The sequence below is a fragment of the Rhipicephalus microplus genome, chromosome X, assembly GCF_043290135.1.
Source record: "Rhipicephalus microplus isolate Deutch F79 chromosome X, USDA_Rmic, whole genome shotgun sequence".
Lineage (NCBI taxonomy): Eukaryota > Metazoa > Arthropoda > Arachnida > Ixodida > Ixodidae > Rhipicephalus > Rhipicephalus microplus.
The window spans coordinates 429,021,807-429,044,386 of record NC_134710.1 but is presented as its reverse complement, the minus strand read 5'-3'; the positions used below and the strand labels follow the sequence as shown (position 1 = coordinate 429,044,386).

Here is a 22,580-nt window from a genome sequence, read left to right as displayed (position 1 = left end):
CAATTCTTAAACCAGCGCCGAGTGTAAGTACCAGCAAACGGGCATACTATCTGGATCCCCCAACGACCCAGCAGTGCGCTCGCTCTCTGCCGAATGCTCGTCTACGAAGAATATATCACTGCATGAAAATCTTATCACGTATATTCTTTACACAGCAATCTTTCAACAAATGGACCCCATAATAAAATGTCTGGTTATATTCACCGGTACTCCTTCACTTACCCAATTTTCTTTCCTTTTCCCTCTAAGGTTTGTTTCACTGGGTGTGCACCCAATCACGAATAGCCTTTAACTGGCATGGGTTACTCTAGGATTACAGAGACAAAATCCTTAAAGAGTGCTTAATCACGAATTTTTAACACACTGGGAGCTGAGAGGAACCGGCCAAGGAGTATTTCAACGAAACACTGATTTAACTCTGTACGAAGAAACTGAGCTGTACTGTTAGAACAGCTCCAGGAAGTGGGGGCCGCTGTTTTAAAGAAGCAGTCTTCGGCTAGCGTTCTCAAGCAGCGTATAACTAAATTTTCTGCGTCCTCACTTGAACGGGACGGACACTGGAGTATCATGTTCACGTGACAAGCCTGACCCGCAAACCCCACCCTTTCGCAACGGATTTACAGTGGCATAATTGCACGCGACACACTGGATAACGAACTGAATGCAGGAGCCATGGTGAGTGATACTTGAAGAAAAGCATGCTTGCTTATGGCACGTGCGTACACCATCTATACGAAAGAGTGGCTTCCTTTAAAGGACTACGGCTTAGCCTATGTTAGAATTTCGCACCATTTCGTGCTTTCAAACGTGATCAGCACCGAGCAATCAACACGTTTTTTTTAAAAGCACAAAACGGGTGAGGAACACATGATGAATTACAGTAACGTAGCAAATGTGATGCTCCACTACACATACGCCAGTCATTGCGAGTAGTCATTCTACAAACTGTACACATCGATTATTTCATGTGACGTCATCACGTACACGTCATATTCACGTTTAACCTGCCTGACTTTGTACATGCATTTCCGCATAGCTGATGAGCGCTGTAGCGTGTGAAGGTACAAAGTGCGTTAGTTTATATATTACAACCACTATGTCAAATAAATGCAAAAAAATGTTATTTTTGCCATCGCATATCGTGAAAGCACAACTCTGTGAGTCACCGTTATAAGTAGAAAATTTCAATCACCCGCTTCTCGGAAACTTCACCGCACAAAGTTTTGAACATATGAGTTCAATGAGATTGTTGTTTTTCTTCTGGTGCTTGTGTAAGCTTTCGCTGAAAACCTCATTACGGCATATAATACACTAATCCCGCAAAACCGTTTGATGGCCGAAGCGCATTGATTAAGATTTAGAAGAAAACAAATTTTTGTGAGGGATGGGTTCGGTTTAAAATATACTTTCAAAATTTTCAGCCCTTTTTGTCGTTAACACGACTGCGCCAAACATACAGAACGAAATTCCAAGTCGTCAGCAGTCGATTATTTAGGAGCTGCCGGTGAATCTTCTTCGGTTCACTAAAGCTTGATTTAATAGCAACAATTTGGTTAACCTATGAGCTCTCTCCTTGATACAATTACAATTTTATATTTACCTCTAGCTTTCTTTCTTCGAAGAATTAAACAGGCAGTTCATTGACACCATAATACAGTCTCTTTATCTATCTTCTACTACCTACAGATGAGAGGAGTTCTTCCCTAGATGCATGCTTTCTCAAAAATAACAAAAAGTAACGAAAATGACCAGGTCCCACTTCTTCTAAACGTCGGGTATCAGATCGCTTGGTATGATCACCATAAAAAAAAAGGCAGTTATCTTGTCAATCAGACGTGAAGATAACGTTTAAAGGACAGACCGAATATCATGCGCAAAAAATTTCTAAATTCAATGCGAACAAGAATTCAAATTTTTATGCACGGTTGACTGCTTAAAGCTATTTATATAGCTTTCTTGGCATCACTAAGTATTCAAACTTTGCGAAAATATTAGGTAGATAACTTGATAGAGAGTTAAAAAAAAGGATGGCGAAGAAGAATGACTATACTGTAGTATATATTTTAAGATACTACAGTAATGTCATTCTTCTTTGCCGTACTTTTTTATTTTGTCATCATTAATTCATGCTGTTTTATACGCGAGCCAAGAAAAAGAAATGGAGGGAGAGGACAAAAAAGCAAGCGCAATAAACAATCTTCATCCTATCCTCCGCAATTACCATACTTGTTCTGAAGACGTCCAGAGCACTTTTTTTCCTCGTCGATAATGATCTCTTCGTCACAATTGTCCTCAGGGAACACACCGATGTTCATCCATTCTTGAGAGCAAAATCAAGCAAAAAATTCAAATCTCTTTTCCACCTCGTACACGATCCGAAAAATCGCTGAGTTGAGGTTCAGACGCAGTAAAGCCTGCTTGCAGGAAAAGTCCATCAGCATTTATTTGCTCACCGTGAACGCTCAACGACTTAGTCTTGTCCTCAGTTAGCATATATATTAACTCGAGTGTGTGGCCCCGCCATGGTGGCTTTGTGGCTAAGGTACTCGGCTGCTCACCCGCAGGCCGCGGGATCAAATCCCGGCTGCGGAGGCAGCATTCCCGATGGAGGCGGAAATAATGTAGGCCCGTGTGCTCAGATTTGGTTGCATGTTAAAGAAAACCAGGTGGTCGAAATTTCCGGAGCCCTCCACTACGGCGTCTCTCATAATCATACGGTGGTTCTGGGACGTTAAACTTCACATACTAATAATAAACTCGAGTGTGCGCACACCGCTGTGTGCGTAGACTGTTTTTTTTTTTGGCACTGATTACTTAAGTTTTGTTTTTTCACGCCCAAACGTACAATATGACTACGAGAGGCGCCATAATGGAGTGCTCCGACAATTTCAAGCACTTGGTGTTTTTCAGCGTACACCTAGACCTGAGTTCACAGGTCTCTAGCATTTTCGCCTCAATGGCAAATGTCCGCCACGGCCACGATTTGATCCCATGACCCTCAGGGCTGCAGGGGAGCACCATAACCAATAAAACACTGCAGCCGGTATGTTCGTTGCACTATATTCTGATAAATCTTATTAAAAACAGTTCTGGTATAGCGCTATAAAGGCTCCACGCTACCCGCTGAAATAGTTTTTAAAACAGTAAGACTGCGCTTGCTCAGAACGTAGGTGCACCTTCGCCCATATGGGGTGGATTTGCTCTTCTCGGGGCCATTGCGAGATGCCAATGCCGACAAGAGGTAATCTAGCGGCGCAGAAAACAAACAGGCATTATCAAAGCGTCGTGCGCGGGTTTGCACCTGCTGCGTTGTCCTGCTTCACTGTGCAGCTCACCTATCCACAGCTGCTGCTGATTTTAGGAGCGAAGCAACTTAGGGTCTTAGTGTGACGGCGTGCATGGTCGTCTGCTGCTGCCGTGACGGTCGATTTGCGTACCTAATTTGCTTACTTAACCGTTCACCGGCCACCCCATATAGTATACATGGGCACTGAATCTTGACCTGAAATGTATTGTTGGTGGGAGATATCTCTTGTGCCCAGTAGAACAATAAAGATTCGCAACATGCGTGTAAACTGAAAGCGGGAATTATCGTTCAGCCCTCCCCCGGTTTCGCGTTGGTAGATCTGAGATGTCCTTCTCTATGTGGTCCTCTCCTCCCGAGTTTCGTTGCTCGCCATCGCCTCGCGCGACTGGAAGGCTCACCCTGGCGGCTGCAAAGACTGTCTCTATAGGTGGGCGCGGTTGATAATCGACAGCGTGCGATAAGCCAGGCGCTGAGGGTTTTTTTTTGTACTACAGGTCACTTTTTTTCGATGAAATGGGCTATCGAACAAGAGCAATATCTATCAATCCTCAGCCTTCTTCACTTTTTAATGAGACGAAAACCACTAAAGGTATGTCACGTAGAAGGCTCTAAACGAAAAAAATGGTGTGAGCACGCACTTCTGCACGATGTTGAACGGTTATTGTTCATTGCAAATGGCAGCATCTAAAATGAAGCGTTGAAGTGCTTTCATTGCTTTTTGCTCGGAGTTTCACGGCTATGGGGCAAACACTTTGTCAAGTGGGAAAATTCACTCTAAATGCAGTACACCGAGCTCCTGTACGAGTTGCTGTCGTCTTGTTATTCTACGTATGTGAAGTTCTGCTATTCCCGGGGCACCCCTGCCTACGCTATGGTAAAATCTCTCGACAAGCGCGACGCAAGGACTTGGTCTACTAAACACGACAATGCGAACATTTTACGGTCCATTAAAGCTCTATTTTTCTCTATCCCAACGAGTCCTAATAAAAACCACCAGACAATACGGCCAAGAAAAGTATAGGGGACGTTAACTGTCAGGAAACAAATCTACAACCTTCGGATCCCAAGGTTCCGGGAGCCGGGGGCAAGTTTTGATTTCTTCCACTTAAGCTTATTCACATATATAGTATATTACTACACTACACCTGAAACAGCACAATTTCCTACACCTTCATTCCTTTCATTATCTGGTGTTTTTGTTCTCAAAATTCTCTTTTCTTGATTCATTCATAACCCAACAGAGTTTTTCAAGCCTTCCTCCTGATATGAAAAATTCGCAACAATTTTTAGGGGAAAATATCCGTGTAGTCATTGTTCCAAGGAACAATGATAAAAAAATTCCTTTTTATTTTATTTTAACGATTGACGCTGCGAAAGATGCTGCAGCTGAACTCGTAGTTTCCGACAAATGAAGCGATGATCGGCAGCTCGCACAAGATAAAACGACCTTGATGCATTCGAATCAGCGAAGTCCCTAAGTTACAAAGCAAAAAACCAGACCAGTTGGCACGCATTCATTGTTACAATAGCGCGCGCACTGACGAGCAGTAGGGTCGTATTCGCTTTTTATCTTCATCGTCATTGTGCGCTCTCCGGTAACAATGAAGTCCCTAAATTATATGTGATAAAGTTATTCCATCCACTATAACTGGTGCGATTGTATAATTACAACAAATGCTCCACAGAACTAGTTTAAATAGAAGCTGTTTCTTTCACAAAACATCTTTGTTCGTCGACAAACCTGCATACGATAATACGTTATTGGCAAGGTTCCATTTGGTGTTGCGTAAGTCGGTTGTCAGGCTCGGCGGTCAGTGTTAGATAGATAGATATGTGGGGTTTAACGTCCAAAAACCACCGTATGAATATGAGAGATGCCGTGTGGAGGGCTCCGGAAATTTCGACCACCTGGTGTTTTTTAACGTGCACCCAAATCTGAGCACACGGGCCTACAGCATTTTCACCTCCTACAAAAATGCAGTAGCGGTAGCCGGGATTCGATCCCGTGACCTGCGGGTCTGCAGCCGAGTACGTTAGCCGCTAGACCACCATGGTGGGGCTCGGGGATCAGTGTTGCCCAACGCCAAATGTGGAGGCTATATTTGCCCCCGTAGTTTCAGATTTCTCGTACAATGCCTGTGCAATTTACCATGCATTTCGCAAGTTTCCGTGGAGTCCGTCGGCATCACAGCTGCTTTTATTATTGGCCTCGGCGTGTTGCAGAGGTTGGAACCTTTTGTTTTGGCGTATGCACCATTCTACAATTAACACATCGAACGCTATCATGTCTCAGCAGTAGGAAATTCAAGCGCAACGGCACGGTTACAGGATAACCTGAATGGTGTGGCACAATTTCAGACGCCAGACACTGTGTGCGCCGTGCTACAATGCATCGAACTCGTTGTTTTTGAAGTATGAAATCTTTTTGACACAAAATATGAGCGGGAGATTTTTCGTCTCACACAGAAACCTCCTCAACATTGCATACGAAGTGTTAACCAACCCAAAGCTTGTATAAAATAGTTGAAATCTTAATTTCTTCACACGCAAAGAAAAAAAAAAAACGCGCGCGCACGCGCTTTTTCTTCTTGTTAAGGCATCATACCTACAACTATTTTATATGAACTTTATGCTGGTTGACACTCTGTATGTAATTTCGCAAAAGCACTTGATACAATGAAACCACATCATATAGCGCTAATCTTTTTTCTTGTTTATATCTATATATTCCTCTCCTGTGACTCAACCGCTTCCGTCTACGAAATGATCATAGTTTACAACCCGACTATTTTTGTTGGCGAGAGATACCGAACAGGCAAGAAAATATGTGCAACAATGTAGGGGAAAAACTGGAGAAAGCCCGAAGTTGCTCTTGCAAAAGAAGAGCGTGACCGCTGTAGCGTCTCTAGAATGGGCAGTCTGAAACATCAGCTATCATTCAGCGTTCACTGCTTCAGTGTATACCAAGGCACGTACCGAGATTTGAAGAAGGGTCCTTGATCCAGTCGACGGCAGCGGCCTTCACGTAGAACACTTCCCAGCCAACCGAGGTGTACGTCATGCGCCGCACATCTAGCAGCCTATGGCCCTCCTCACGCAGCGGAGACACACCCGGCATCGCTTGGTAGACGCGCACCTGCAGGAAAGCACACAGTGATGTGTCTAACGCCTCGAAACGAGGGTAGAGGTACAAGGGTCCATGACTCTTGATTGCCTAACAATTAGCAATTTTAAGCGAGAACTAGAAGAGAGTCTACTGTATACATGCACATATGCGAATATTGGACTGCAAAAGACTATTTCTGTGAGAAATAGGCCCGCCGGCCATACGCCCCACCGAGTGGCGGCGAACTTCAGTTTGCTATGTCTTGTGTTCAGTCATGTCCTGCATGAAGCGGAGTCGTAGACACGTACCAAAGTTTTGGCTACTGCAAGTCATTCAATTTCAGTACCGTGCTGAAGAAAGGTGAAGTTGCGCGATTCCACACACAGCTGATCAGGACTTGAAATAGTTCTCCGGAGTACAGACGCTCGCGAAGCAAGCAACTTGTTACGCCACGGCTCGCGATCGCGTACCAGTGTTGCCTGCCTCTCATGTGAACGCACATGGACCAACCCACGCAGCACATATTATGATGGAAAACTGAATGTCATGATCCCTTTCGGCAATCACAGCGCCTCAAAATTATCCAAGAGCCTTTGCAGATTCACTTTCCCGACTCGAAGCTTCCGTCTAGGACCAGCGTCCGCACAGGAGTGGTACGGCGCCCACCGCTTCCTGTGGCATCACAAATGGGCTGCAGTTAACCTGTCCACCCACGACTTGCCACGCGATTTTAGCATTTTTAACGTACGCTTCTGTTATAATGACCTAAAGGCACACTGAGGAGAAATTCATAGAACAAAGGCGACATTTTTACGCTCTTCCCGCCATCGTTACAATCACCTCGTATGAAGTTCGGTGAGTCGTACAAAACATAGCAAAGACGACTTCTCTCGTTTCCATCCCTCACTTACGCAAACACACACACACACACGCGCGCGCGCGCGCGCACACACACACACGCATGCACACACGCACACACACACACACACACACACACATGCACACACACACACACGCACAATAATGTCTCTCTTTCGCAAGCAGTAAATGTCTGATTTCTCTACATCCGACAGCAAGAGATGTTCAAGCCGATTTTTATAGTCGACATGCATTCCATGAACCAAGAAGCACGTATAATTTCAAAACTCAAACGTTCACTTTGCTGTCACACAGCTGCTGTGTCTGAAGACAAATTACTGCCGTGTCGCAAGTCTGCGTGAACCCAAACGAATGGCCACGCGGAGGACAGGCCTTGCCTAATGCTTAGAAGCGAGTTAACTGAAGCGTGCGCTTTGTAAATGTTTCAATGGTGCATGCTCCGCAAACTATTGCCAAAGAGAGCTCTCTGCGATTTTAAAGGCAGAGCATTCGAAATCCGCCTCGCTCCGCTCGGGTTAACAAGCTGAATAGGAGATTTGAAGAGGACGAGAGCCCCGTTTTTCCTATGGGTCACAAGGTTAGGCACTTAAATTGCCTTGGTGTTCCAACGGCACCAACACACTGCTCTATAAAATGTAGGAGATCAACATACACAAAATAAAGAGTCGTTGTTAGGCAAGAGCTACAGAGCTGCGACAAAATATTTTGGCGTGTTTTACCACCACAATGTGACCCCATGCAGCAAGACATGCCGTAAACATATCGAAAGCGTGGCTTTTTCTCTGCCTAGTAAAAAATCCTACGCTTGTGTAATTCCGTTTTACTAATTATGTTTCACTGACGCTACGTCACTCACGGCAGAGACTGAGTGCATAGCATATATAACGCAATTCCATTCGAAACAGCCGCATTTACAAAAGAGAGGGTGCGGTTATTGCTTATATGGTCACTCTAAACAACCGAATCCAGACAGTTGAAATAAATGCAGATTCCTCTAAAACAGCGTGACCTAGAAACAACTATGCCGCGTGTGGACCTTACAGTGTATACGCTTTATTTGCCTGACACAGCCAGTGCGAAAACTAAGCATACCGGTGCAGAGTTCACTTCCAGAATCAAGGTACCCATAGTTTAAATTACACCTGGAACAGCGGACTGCAGTGCCGCTGTACTTTAGCTGGTTCACTCGCACGACTATGTAGTACAAAAAAAAACTGAATTAACACACCGCAATGCAACAGAAAGTGATCGGTTGATGATTGATATGTGGAATTCCGAAACTACCCGAAACTACTCCCGAGACTACCATATGATTATAAGAGATGCCGTAGTGGGGGCTCCGGAAATTTGGACCACCCGGGGTTCTCTACCATGCCCAAATCTGAAGAAAAAAATTATCTCTGTATTCGAATTGCTGACTATCACTAACAAAGATTTTGTTGGGAGCGCATTCTAATGTAAACCGCTTCCTCTCCAACGATACATGCGCAAGCATCTCGCAATGAGGTGAAGTGAAGCTCATTCTAGTGCGCATAAGCCACCGAAAAATTGGCAGGCACGTTATGAAGCTCCACTCGGCGAAGGCCTGGCGACACTGTACCGCTTTCGTCTCCGAAACACCGGCTGCGAGAAGGCACAATTTCCCTGCCTGAAGATCGGGAATATTTATAGCTTTAAAGGGAGAAACTAAGGCCGCGGAGCCCAGCAAATTTTTTCTCGGCGTAATTGCGCAGGGCACTGCACTGTGTAAGCCTCGGCAATGTGGTCTACGCATCGATCTACACTCGCGGGCGTTCAGATGAATTAGCATTAGCATATGAGAGGGCCCCGTGGCAATGGAGTCACGAGAACCCTCTCTCCTGAACCGCTCGTTTCATCTCGTCCTATATATTGTTAGTCTCCACTTTTTTCTCCACGTGGCTCGCTATAAAGCAGGCCCGTGGGCAAGCGTTCCACGGTCACCGCGCCGTGTCTCGAAAGGCTTCAACTGATTAATGGTTTCCCATCGAGTATCGGATGCCGCATGAAGGGTGGGGGCTTCCGAGCTAGAAAGTGGCACCGCTTCTTCCCCGCTCTTTTTAACGCGATAGCGTTAGAGAGCTCGTGTCGTCAAAATTCCGCCGTCAGCGTTGGCACCGTTGGTTGCGAGCAAAAAATCGACCATGAGTGAAAAATTGAGAAAGAAGAAAATAAAATAAAGATTAAAATATTTGGTCCCAGTTGGGATCAAACCCAGGCCATCCGCTTGGCAAGCTGATGTCCTGCCATAAAGCCACGATGTTACTTGCTGCTTCTCCAGGAATAAAAAAAAAACACTACATAAATGTCATGTAGTGGAAGGAGTCGCCTTAACGCATTTCGTTCGACAGGTGTCGCGACGAAAATGAGCCCATTCGGCGATTTTTAGGCGCATTTGGGAGGCCATCAGACTACGTTGAAAAAGGCCGGGATATTGCAGCCATCGCCACTAAAAACACAGGAACATTCAAACAGTTCTAAAAATGGACAACTATGTCCATCTAGCGAAAAACATATCATGCATTTCCAGAGACGTAGAGGAAGCGTTGGGTTCATCAAGCAAACAGCAAACGCTAGATATCGTGCTGCCATCTGTGAGGCATTGTGACACTCTTTATGGCAGAGGGGAGTGGCCACACTGCACAGTCACTGCATTACTGTAGATACATCGCGCTTGCACGCACTTGTGTGAGTGTGTGTGCATGTGTGTGTGTTTGTAAAAAACGTATTATTAAGTATGCACTTAGCAGTTGAAGGGCACACTAGGGCCGGATTTTACTATCGCCTTCTACTTTTTAAAGGCGAAACTTAAGGGTCCCCCAATTTTCGTTTCACCCGTCCCCATCGCTTTTGGCCTTCTGTCTGCAGAATAAAAGTTCGTTTTTTATGCACTTCATGGAGGGACGGTGTTTTAAAAATAAAGTCACAGCTTTGCCACAAACGCGAAGCAATCAACGCGATAGCAATAAATGGGAAGGTCATGCACGTAATGGCAAACAGATTGAAACGTTCCCCGCGTTTCTCACGCACAAATCACGCACGAAACGTACTCACAGGTACAGATGAACGCGAATAAGCGTCTCAGTTGGTACTTGGCTGTGTCTGAAAAGCGCGCTCTTGTCGCAAACGGAGACTGTGAAATGATTGCAGTGACCATTGCGTGTCCAGTAACTACAACAGAATCATTCCGGTGAAAGCCAAAGGCCAGCCAAGACGTACGATCCTCCCCATCGCGAGATAAGGGCATGCGACTGAACGCCCTCCCTCTCCTTTCCCCAGGGCGAAGTACGCCTGGGAGATGAGAGCGCCGCCGCGTCGTGAGGGTGCGGCGACGCGAGCTCATCGCGCCATCTTGCTGGTAATGCTGAAAACACGATAGTCTACCCCTACCCCCCCCCCCCCAGATTCCCGTTACCAGCGGTAAGTAGTAGATATAAATAGCTTGCTGTTTGAATGATCAGCGACGTGCTCTTCCGTGGCTTAGTGGTTAAGGCCTCGAACTCACGTCTCAGAGGTCCCAAGTTCGATTCCGCACGCCGGGATTTTTTCTGGATTTTCTTCTTTCTTGCGTTTTCACGTATGAATACGTATACATATACGGTGAGTGACGGTGACGCCCACGTCGACGCCGACGGCAAAATCCAGCCGAGAGTGTCCTTATAATTGCTATCATAATAAAACGGCTACAAATTAAAACCTTCAGAAACACGCGTGCTAGCATAAAATGAAAGCCTCCTGGAACTTCGTGCGTTTCTTAAGCGGTGAGGCTCCTTTAAAGGGTCGAGAAAGAAAAATGAAATTTCCCAGTTTCAATTTTCGCTGGTATAACAAGGATTAGGCATAAAAATTCTGAAATATTTCGGCGCAATATCTATTCTGTAGCTTATGAGACCCGTTTGGAATCGCAGTTTTTTGGGGGCTTGCTGACAACCATGCGCGACCATCGTCCGGCACTAATATGAGACGTCAGTGAACTGTTGGGGTAAGAGAAGTTGCAAACAAAGTGATAGCTTTATTTGGATCCAATATAATAATTAAGAGAAAGCTACAAAAGAAAGAAATAACAGAGCAGTTTTTGAGCTTTCAGTTTTGTGTTGTGCAATAACAATGAGTGATATTACGAGTGAGCATCCAACTTGGTGAATGTAGCCGAGGGGCAACCGCACTTGTCTGGCGGCTGGCACCAATGGCAACGTGGAGCCAAACAAGGGGCGCCACTTGTGGGCACCCATCGCAAGTTTCTTCCTCGCCGCTCCGATCGCCCTGATCGCCCTGGTATTTATTTGTAGGTATCGTAGTTGCCGGTGGCATGGAAAACATTGAATAAACTGTCTCTGACGTGAAACAACTCATAATTGAATAAAGTAGTGCTAGAAGTGTGCTATTTCTGCAAGGCAACGTTCGTTTCTGAACCACCAACGAGATATCGAGCCTTGATGATGGAAGGCCATTTCGCAGATAAAAAAATAGGTGCCCTGGCCATCTCGACGAACCGGCCAGCTTTATTCCAACCTTTGCTCTTTACAACGAGGCTGTCGAAAAAACTAATTGCACGGGTAAAGCATCATATAAGTGTACACATTTTTATCGTATAGGCAAAAAGAAGCACTCGGCAATGAGCTGACTTTGGAAAGCGAGTGGCGCTACCGAGAACGTCGACCTTCCTAGGCCTACGCTCGGAGTTCAATGTTCACTGTGTAGATGTTTGTCGCTCGCGAAGGTGTAGCTTTACTGGTAATGTCATTAGACAACAAAGTATGACTGTTTGACGATGGTTATTTTGTGCTTGATAAAGAAACTACAGCATCTTGCGAGTGTGCAAGCTGAGGTGCCGTACGTGGGCGGAGCGTGAACACTGATGGCTTGTTCGTGGCATGCGTCGTGAATCATCGTACTCCACGTGCAGCGTCGCACTTCGGATCAGATGCTGAATTGCACTATGCATCCAGCGCTTAGTCCTTGCAACACAAACCATGCATATTGTCAGACAGTGCCGCACGCACAACTTATCAAAATGCAAAACGTATTCGCTCTCAAGAGATGTCCAGCGAGCCACAGCACAAAGCAGGGCTTCGAGCTATCGACCATGATTGCCCCCGATAGTATGGGCCCACAGAGTGGAGGCTCATTGTCTGGGTTTAAGCAAGTGGAGGTACTGCCACGCGATTTTGATATGAGTGCTTCCAGCGCAGGCTTCTTCTGCGTCGTCACCGCCGCCATTGCCTTGCTCTGAAACCCAAAAGCGGACTTCACTCAAACACACGACGCTGTCTTCGGGAAGGTCTTATGGTGACCGCACCTAACAGTGTGATGCTACGAACCATGGTCAACTAAGGCTCAGAAACATCGCTGTGTGGTCATGTGGTGTCGACGACAAAGAAAATTCAAACAGAAGATGTCTTAAAGTGACGTCTTTTGCACAGTGGACGAGAACATGAGCTGGGAAACCGAAATCGCACTATTTTAAGGTATTTGGTGAGCACAGACGATCAAATATCAAATGGGTTGAGGTATAATAATGAATGAACTGCCAGGATTCTGAAGAAACACGTAGTTTAAATTTTTCGGTGAACGTTGCACGACCCTTTCAAGGTCGATGCTTGTTCGTTGTCCGGCATTAGCGTTGTGCGCCGTAACCACCGTCGACGGTGACGATGACAATGATGCTGATGGCGATGAAGAACAAGCGCGTTCCAGGCCACATATTCTCTTTCTTCCATCACGGCAATGCAAGGTACCCACTACACGTCATGACGATGAGGATGATGCTAATGACGATAAAGATGATGTCATGATGATCACAGACAATGACTGCCTTGTGCAGTAGATGACTTCTCAATACGCCCTCGATGTATTTCGCATGACTGGAAACAACCAACAACTACCAGGAGAACGTGCACATAGCTCGTCTTTGCCAACTTCAAGGCTCGATCCGATACAACAAAGCAGTAATAATGAAGGCAAAACGAAATTAACAACTCCACACAACATATAAGGTATGAATAATAAACATTGTATATAACTTTACACCGCTTTGCAGTCTTCTACATGAGCAAGTGAATAATGTAATGGGTGATATACGGTAATACTGAACGATCCCACTGCTTTACCCACTCATCACCATTAACTCAGTGTATATGCCATGTTTTTCTTTGATGACTTTCACTCTAAAAAAAATCTTCGTACTAGGAACACCCCCTTTCGCAACTGTTATTTTTATTATTATGAAAAATAACTCATACATTAGACTTGGGGAAGACCTTCTCTCAAATGCATGCTACGTTAGCCGTTAGCTAACAGCTTTAATCAACGATGCATACTATTGGTATAGCATGGAAAGGGAGACTTGGCACACCCCTCCTCTCCCCGAACAATTAAACGCACACCACCCTTTTTCTGCTTTGCACGTGCATATGTATACACGCGCATATACAAACACATGGACGAACACACATTAAGGCTGGTTACACCCTATGCCTAATTCTGCGAAAACTTTTCTGACTATGCGCTCCTAATTTATGCATGAACGGTGAAAAACTTATTGCCTCATTGTGCGTTAAGTTATAGAGATGTCTTAAAGATGCTTAATGAAATAATATGAAGTACTTTTGAGAGCGAAACTATTGCTTGCGACTTTGCTGATTTGCGTCTAATAACCACAAATTTGAATCGTTATTGCTCTAATGCTACGTGTAATTATTGTAAGCGTCGTTAATCAGAACAATTCCACGTCAGTTCAAAACGCCTTCCTAAATACCGTAAAAAAAACTAGCGCCTCACAGCGGGGCAGCGCCTGAGACTATACGTGTGCTCAAGCTTCGGTGACGCTGAAGCGCCGTTTTTCAAATGGGAGGACCCGCGGGTGGTGTTGAACTAAGAGGGTGCTTTGAGCGTGTCCCCATCACAAAAAAAAAAAAAAGATCCTGGCGTAAAGAGCGAAAACCACATTCAGAGTAGCCCGACCACAGAGCATTAGGGATGACTAACAGTAGTGCTTGCCGGATGTATGTCCGAGTATTGCGCGCATCCCACAAATGTTCTTTGACGTTGACAATACTCGCCTTTATCGTGCAAAGTCTACATTAGTCTACAACAAACCCGAGAAGGAGTTGATTGGTGATGATAACTCAGGTGAGCACTCACCCTTACTTTAAAACGAAATTAAAATACCTCATAGGTAATGCTCGTCACTGATAATCGATCAGTGTCCCTTGCATGAAGGGCTCTCAAACAACACAAGCATCCCGGGATTCAACGTTTGGTGTCAGGGGTTCTTGAAGCAAACTGGTGAAATAATCAGCCTATGGGTGCAAGCACAATATAATTCGCTTCAATACTAAATGTAGTTTATCTGATTTGAGGCAATGTTATTTTCGCGCGGTTTTCTTGCTCTTGCTCATGTATTTTTTTTTCCTTCTACGCGCACAACCAATTCGCCCTGCTTCAAGTACTTCGGCGTTCACAAGCGCAGCAGACATCATGCTTATGTTATACACGTCCATTCGTTTGCAAATTGCTGCATTATATGCAGTATAGTTGTGCACCATACGTGCTAAAAATGGAACCCGTGATCTACAATAATAAGGCAAGCGTTGATGCAGCGCAAATAATATGCGTTAGCGGGAAGTTCAATTATAGATGTACAGTGCGTCGGCAAACTACCAGGTAATTCCAGGTAATCAACTAAACAGGAAAAAAACTATGGTCAAATATTCAAACTTAGTGAGCCGCTGCACGCACTGAGCTTTTTGAAGTCCTGTGGGCATGGGCTCATCGACTGTTGGACAGTTAGTGAGGCTGCGGCATCGTCTGCGTACGACAGCCTTGCAGATCACCCCAGTCAAACGTGGAGAGCTTCTATTTTATTTTGGTGAAAATTTAGGATTTCTGTCTAGTTTTTTTTTCTTTTACTTTTGTATGATGTTTTGGGGACTTTAAATCCCACATATCAATCATTACTTTTGTGTGACCGCTAAATAGGGCATTATTACTTTACTGATACGCTGTATGTGAGTGCAAGACAGATAACCGCAAGTCAATGACATCCGAAGAGGGACTATACAAACACGTGGCTCGATGTGTCTAATGGCTTAATTCTCCCCAGGACAACGCAAGATTTAAAGAGGCAATAGACACAGACGCAACCCGGAAATTTCCGTCCGAGTGCTTGTACACGGTGATCGGGTTTCGGCCCCATAGCCTGAGCAGGCCGGAGGGGTCGTGCGTATCTACAAACTATCCAGTAGATATCCCGGGGCTACTACGCTCGGCTGCTGCCATCGCATGCACATCATCACGGCCGAATGGCCACTGCTTCTATTTCTCTGCGCTTCTCTCGTTGACTGAAGCGCCTCACCGATTATTTTCAAACAAGAAAGAATTGTGCAAACGACGCGCCAGCACACATCGACATGCGCCGAGTAACAAAGATGAACCACCACAACTTCTTCTCCGATTAGGCGCTCTTTCTGTCTCGTCTTTTTTTCTCTTTGTCAACCTTGCGCCACGTATTTCAGCCTAATATGTACCAACTAGCCCAACATAACGTACTGTTAAGTCTTCTCCGATGCTCGTTGGCAAAGTTATACTTTTCTCACGCGTCCGTTTTCTTTTTGTTCTCCTTGGCAAGATGTTTTCGTTCCCTTCTTGCGGTAGCGATGATAGAGTGGGCCCGATGTACGCGTGTAGCTCGCTTCTCGCGCACAGCGGCTCGTTTATCAGGGCTGCAGCATTGGTTCTCGCTCCGCCCCGCTGCCTTGTGATGCGGCTGCAACCGTACCAGCCAACGGCGACATGCGCCGCTCGAGCGATTGGTCCAGTACATGTACAATGGCGGGGAGGCGAGCCCGATGTCGTATTTATTCGCACAGTTTTGCTTTTTATGTATGTGCGTAGTATGCTGTGGCTCAAGACTCAAGTTCCGCGCAACGCAGCTGGCCGAAGGCAACAAGGGATAATACGGTGAAAAAAAAAGAGCTCTTTCCGCCCACAAAAAGCAAAAAAAAAAAAACGTTCTAAACTCACTTGTTAGACGGAAAACGCAATGAACTGAAGGAAAAATCACATTAAACTACAGGCCGAAGTTCACCCACAGGCCTCACTCGACACTGTAAAATGTTATGGCACAACCTTATAGGAATTGTTGGAGCTGAACAAACTGCATAAGGGTTCAAAAAGAACAGCAATTGTGCAATCCAGTGAAACGTTGCTTTTATTCCTATCTCACTAAACCACATCAGATACAGGGTGATGAACATCGCCGCAAATAAATTAGAGAAACATGCCCCAATTATGAGCGAATTTGAGTCACTCCCGCAAAGTGCATGTCTAAGATTCCCTCAGTCATACAAGACTCAGTTATTGTTAAGAAAAATGAGCAATCGTCCCCTACAATCCCGATGTCATTGTGGCTCGGAAAGCGGCGCCACCCAAAAGATGATGCATTCTGATATTTTCTGCTCAGAAATCGAGCCAAAGACAACCCTTGGTGTAAAAGCTCCGCATGAACCTCACGTCACGAGATCTGGCCACCATGATAATTTCGTCCCCTGCTGTAGCGCCTCGGTTTCAAACATTATGATCACTTTCGCACACACGTGTCCAACTAAAAACTATTTATCCCCTTCTCGTACCAGCTTTGGCTGTAGAGAATAAACCATGCAGTTTTTCAATTTCAACGCATGTTACATTTAGTAACGCTTTTGTGAGACAGTTGCTCCACCAATCTCCAACCAATCTAAAGCATATGACTGAAAAAGCTGACCCCTCCAAATACTGTGGGAACCAGCTTCCCTTTGCTCAAGGCATAAAGTGCATAAGAAAGTTTCCTAAAATCAGCACGTTCAAATAAAGTCAATTACAATGTTAGCTAATCTATTTACTGTCAGTCTTCTAAAGTGAACATTTCAAGCATGCAGTCTTCATACAGCAAAAGGTCCTTAACTAAAACTCGGCTAATTCTAGCTTACAGGTGATTCAAACAAGCATCCTGGTCCCGACACAGCCTCGTGTATTTCTATAAAGGGAAACTCCCGAAAATTCAAATGCGTTGTTGTTACCTGTACAACGGTTAATTCCCGCTGGAAGCCCCTCATTTTCAAGTATCCTTGCTGAAGTCGGCCAAGATTGACCCCAATGGATTGCACAAAACCAAACCAAATCTACATGAGATTCAAAACAACGAAGCGGCAGCATTTGTCAGCAGTTTGCATTCGGACTCTGATGGGCAAGCTGCGAACGATTTTCAGAGGTCAATATAAACGGAACTCAAGTGAATGTAAATTACCGAATTACTTTCACTGTTGATTGCGCTAACTCTACAATATAAAAAAAAGTGTTTTGGAGCATGAATGTTGTCCTATGTTTCGTCATTAAGGCTTACTGCTCACACGAATGCATGTCGGTGCTTGTTTCTGGCGTATCACTAACTGATCAATTAATCACTTTCGGTGATTAGACCCCCATGAAACTATTTCGCAAAATGACAGAGAGAAAAGAGCGGGGTGATTCCACGAGAGATCGACACGGGTCCAATAGTTGATATTTTAAATTTCAGTGAGTATTTTGAATTTCATGCACCTCCCACCAGGTAGCCCGAAAGTCAACTTCGTTTTATTATTAACGGCATAACTTACAAGAAAAAAATATCAAACTTCACCAACACGGAGGCACCAATTTCGTCACCTGTCATTTTCTAAAATTGCAGAAGCTATAACAAGACAAATTTTTTTGTTTCAAGGAAGATATTTTTTACCTCAAATGCATGTCTAATGAAGAATGAATTCATGCGGTTTCAAGTTTGTAGACTTTAAGAAAACAGCTTTTAAAAATGACTAATTTTGCGACAGTTTAAAATAAGTTACGTATTCCCCATTTTTTTTCTCCGAAAGTAATGCAAGCAGCGCTTTCAAATTTGACACGTTTTAAGGATATGGTGCGTTCATTAGGTACATAAACTATTGTTGCCGTAGGGCGAATGTAAATTTTTATATATTGTCTCAAAGTTCTCCGATTGCAAAAGTGTACTCCACTGAAATTTGAATAATAAAAAACCCCATCTTCGATTTTTCTTACAATCTCGTAAATAGACAACCGAAGGCCATCATACAGTAATATAGAAAAACATGTTGGATTATTTTGTTTTAGTGACAATATTCGTGGTACGAATCAGAGCTTTTCGAGAATGCGCTGATAAGTTGAGAAATCTAGAAATCGGAACGGAAAAGCGGCAATGAGCTTCAAACGCGAGTAAACGTGACCGCATTTGGTGAAGAAAGACTGTTTTAGCACTGTGACAAATACGTACCCATGAAGGCGCGTTTATGCTTATGATAACGCAGCTCTAATGGAGGAAATATTCGACACTGTAACTCAGTTGCAAAACATCTGTCTATATTTGCAGATAACTCAAACATGAAAATCTTCCAACGCAAGTGTTGGGTCTCGCTAGAAAAAGCATATGCGCTTGAAGTACGCTCACTGGTATTTTGGTGGTGACTGCGTGAAACAAGAGATGCGCTCAAAATGGCTGCATCTTTTGCAGATCACATTTAGCAGTACGTGACTCTAACAAAACGCGACCACGATCAGTGCCCTCAGAAGTGCTTAGCCAAACATGCCAAGAACGTATGCCTTGAACACGTGGCAACAATTTCCACTGGCTCTTCTTAAATTGACGGAATGTTTCTAGCTCGTCTGCATTTGCACACAGCAGCTTCACATTCTTGAGCTTCGCGCTCATTTGTGCCACCATTTGGGATGGTGACATAATCACAGCTGAGATTGCCGCTCTGAGGTTGTAGAGCATAGCCTGATGCTTTAGTAGGCCACCAACGCCGTCACAAGAGTTCTTGCCATGTCCTGTGGCCGAAAAAATCCACTCTGTTGATATATGATCTTTCTGACATAACTCGAACAAGTGGTACTTGTTTTAGAAGTGACTGCATGCACCATCAGAAACATAAGTAACAGTGTCAGGCTTAAGTTGTTCCTTCATATAGTTGTGGATTATTTGTAGAGCAAAACAGGCATGTGCAGCATCATGGCATGTGTCATCACTGATGACGGCAAAACTTTGAGTTGATTGCTTCCTTGTGACGACACACGTGAACATAGACACCTGTCTTTTGGGCCAGTGATACGACTGTACCTCATTCGGTAAAATGGCTGTCCAATTTTCAGCGAAATCAAAGTGAAAAATGAAAGATTCTTTTTCTCGGTTCTCTTTCACCTGGCGTATTGCTGATTCTTGAATGTATCTTATGTAATCATGGGTAATCCTCTTCACGAACCATAGACTTAGCTCTCGCAGAAAAGTACTTGCCTAGGCTGTTTTTTTTTACTAGATCGCCATTTTCCCATACTGCATAGGCTACCTCAATATCTTCAGGGATTCCTAAACATGTGGCTGTCAGAGCGTCCTCCTTAGCACAATAGTCATAATGGCCTAAAAAACAATCACTTGTCGGGGAGCTGCACAGACATAGTTCTTTCAAGAAGTCCGCCGTGTAAGCCCCATCGGTGACGTCTTGTAGGACAGAAATACACTCCGTGGCATTAGCAGAGTATATACAAAGGCACACTTTTTGGTGTGGTGCAAGAAGAACCCACTTCGGCCTCAGTGAATAAAACTTTGAGAGCCCAATAGACGTGTTCGGATTAGCTTCTCTAAAGAGACGGTAAGCCTCTCGCACCGAAAGGGTCATAAAACTTTTCCAAACAAGCTCCTTTTTTCCGTCAATGATAACAGATACTACATCTTTCTTGCTGGGACTCTGCCGAGAGCAGCTATACTCATCTTTGGAGTAGTAAGCCATAGCTGCCTGGACGTCCATTGGGTTCAGCCGTGTCCTTTTTACCGCATTTGGTGCTAACCATATCCCGTGTTTTGCGCGCCAGCGTCGGGATCTGTATATCATGTAAGCTGACAAGTTTGGTATAAGCGCTTGGAGTTATCGGCGCTCTATATCGCTCGGCAACAGGGTCAACAAAGGCATGCGCACTTATTAGGAAGAACACGCTTCATAGGCTTGCTTGAAGTTCTTGAACCACTGGGCACACACACTGCCTTTTAGATCTGATGGTTGAAATAGGCGGTTACACACGTTGCGGTGGTATTTCACGGTTACTGTAGAATTGGTGCTAAGCTGTCATGGCGCTGCATGAAGTTTGCTATTTTTCACATGCAGCTTCTCCAGTCGCATATGTGACAATGCTTCAGGCGTGTTTACGCACCGCTCTTGACTGCTGCCTTTTTCTTCTTCTGGCAAAAACTCATCAGCTGTTTCAGCTGAGAATCCATTAGACGAAGACAGCATAACTCTGAGGCGTCTGAAACAGTTCTGGCAGACGTGGCCGTTGTTATGTTCAAGGCGGGCAGCTTTCGGCAAAAACTTCTGGAGGGCAAACAGGCCGATGTCTTCGACCTTGCGGAAGTTTCTTTGATAAGGTATTTTCTTTTTATGCAACATGAGGTAATCTGAACAAAAAACTCTATCCCAGCTGAAGTGGTCAGCCATCGCCACGCTCCTTGAGGCTCAAATTACTGGCAATGCAACTATGCGTGAAACCAGTAGCACAAAAGTGATCTATCTGTCGTCTGTTCCTATGTCTCTCACCTTTAATGAGAGCATACGTAAAACAGCGTGCGCAAGTATCCGCAGTGCGAATGCAAAACTGAAGTATAGTACGTTGAAATGAATTTCACAATGTTTTTGTCGATAAAATTACGGGAGGCGTAATCTTTGTCCATACTTTGAACCATATGATCTAAAGCCTTGCCTCCGAGATGCGGCGCACAGCAATTCATCTGTAGAGCAGACGACGGATGACAACTTGCTCTAAAGCGTGTTCTTCAGTCTAATGCGGCAGTTTTCGTGCCCCAAATGATAAAAATTTGTTATGAATAGTTTATGAACTCATTCAACATTCAATTCTCTTACCCAACGTGTTGCAAACACATGGACGTCACAGCAGCTCCATCTGTGTGTCAGTAATGAAGAGGCACCACATATTAGAAGTCTCAGTGCTCTACGTATAAGAGTGAATTCGGATACTGTAGAATATCGTGTTCAAAATAGTTACTCCTATCTGCTAAAACAGCATTTCTTCACCAAATGCGGTCACGTTTTCTCGCGTTTGAAGCTCATTGCCGCTTTTGCGTTCTGATTTCTAGATTTCTGAACTTATGAGCGCATTCTCGAAAAGCTCTGATTTGTACCGCAAATATTGCCGCTAAAAACAAAATAATGCAATATGTTTTTATATATTACTGTATGGTGGCCTTCGGTTGTCTATTTACGATATTTTAAGAAAAATCGAAGTTTTTTTTTCATTATTCAAATTTCAGTGGAGTACACTTTTGCCACTATGAGAATTTTAAGTCATTATATAAACATTTACATTGGCTCTACGGCAGCAATTATTTAAGTACTTAATGAACACACTATATCCTTAAAATGTGTCAAGTTTGACAACGCTGCTTGCATTACTTTCGGAGAAAAAAAATGGGGAATACGTAACTTACTTTAAACTATCGCAAAATTAGACAATTTTAAAAGCTATTTTCTTAAAGCCTGCAAACTTGAAACCGTACGAATTCATTGTTCATTAGACATGCATTTCATGTAAAAAATATCTTCTTTGAAACAAGAATATTTGTCTTTTTATAGCATCTGGAATTTTCTAAGATGACAGGTGACGAAATTGGTGCCTCCGTGTTGGTGAAGTTTGACATTTTTTTTCTCGTAAGTTATGCCGTTAATCATAAAACGAAGTTGACTTTCGGGCTACCTGGTGAGAGGTGCACGAAATATAGAATACTCAATGAAATCTAAAATATCAACCTTTGGACCCGTGTTGATCTCTCGTGGAATAACCCAGGGGAAACTCTCCGGAAACTGGCTCGTTTCGCCGCTCAAGTGGCCGGAAAACCACGCCACGCGGCCGGCGCACTAAAATCGGTGCGATACCAGTTTTCCCGCCGCGCGAAGCCAGATCCGGTGTCCGCTTGACAGCCTTGACTACGCTAGATGAAACCACCTGACTTGACCAGCCCGCCGCAGATTCAACATGGCAGCACAGGCGTCGGCGGTAGCTCGCATCGTCTCAAATCGCGAACTACCCGAGCAGCACGACGAAGCTTGACAGCCTCAGCGAGGATGTGTTCATCAAGAGCGAGGTTTGGATTGCGATCACCGAGAATTAGAATTAGAAGGTGCAGCAGCAGCGAGTCGGCATGCCCCAACGTGTCTCCCGTTTGTGAACAGCCAG

The 22,580-nt window shown here is 44.5% G+C and overlaps 1 protein-coding gene across 1 annotated transcript in view; it reads right to left on the bottom strand.

The window, feature by feature from the left end:
* The window catches only part of LOC119160925 (bone morphogenetic protein 2), a 450,804-nt gene that overhangs the window by 110,036 nt on the left and 318,188 nt on the right, over nt 1–22,580 (bottom strand). The window contains exon 4 of the mRNA XM_037413203.2: nt 6,284–6,443. Coding sequence (XP_037269100.2) covers nt 6,284–6,443 — 160 coding nt within the window. The remainder of the gene's footprint in view (nt 1–6,283; nt 6,444–22,580) is intronic.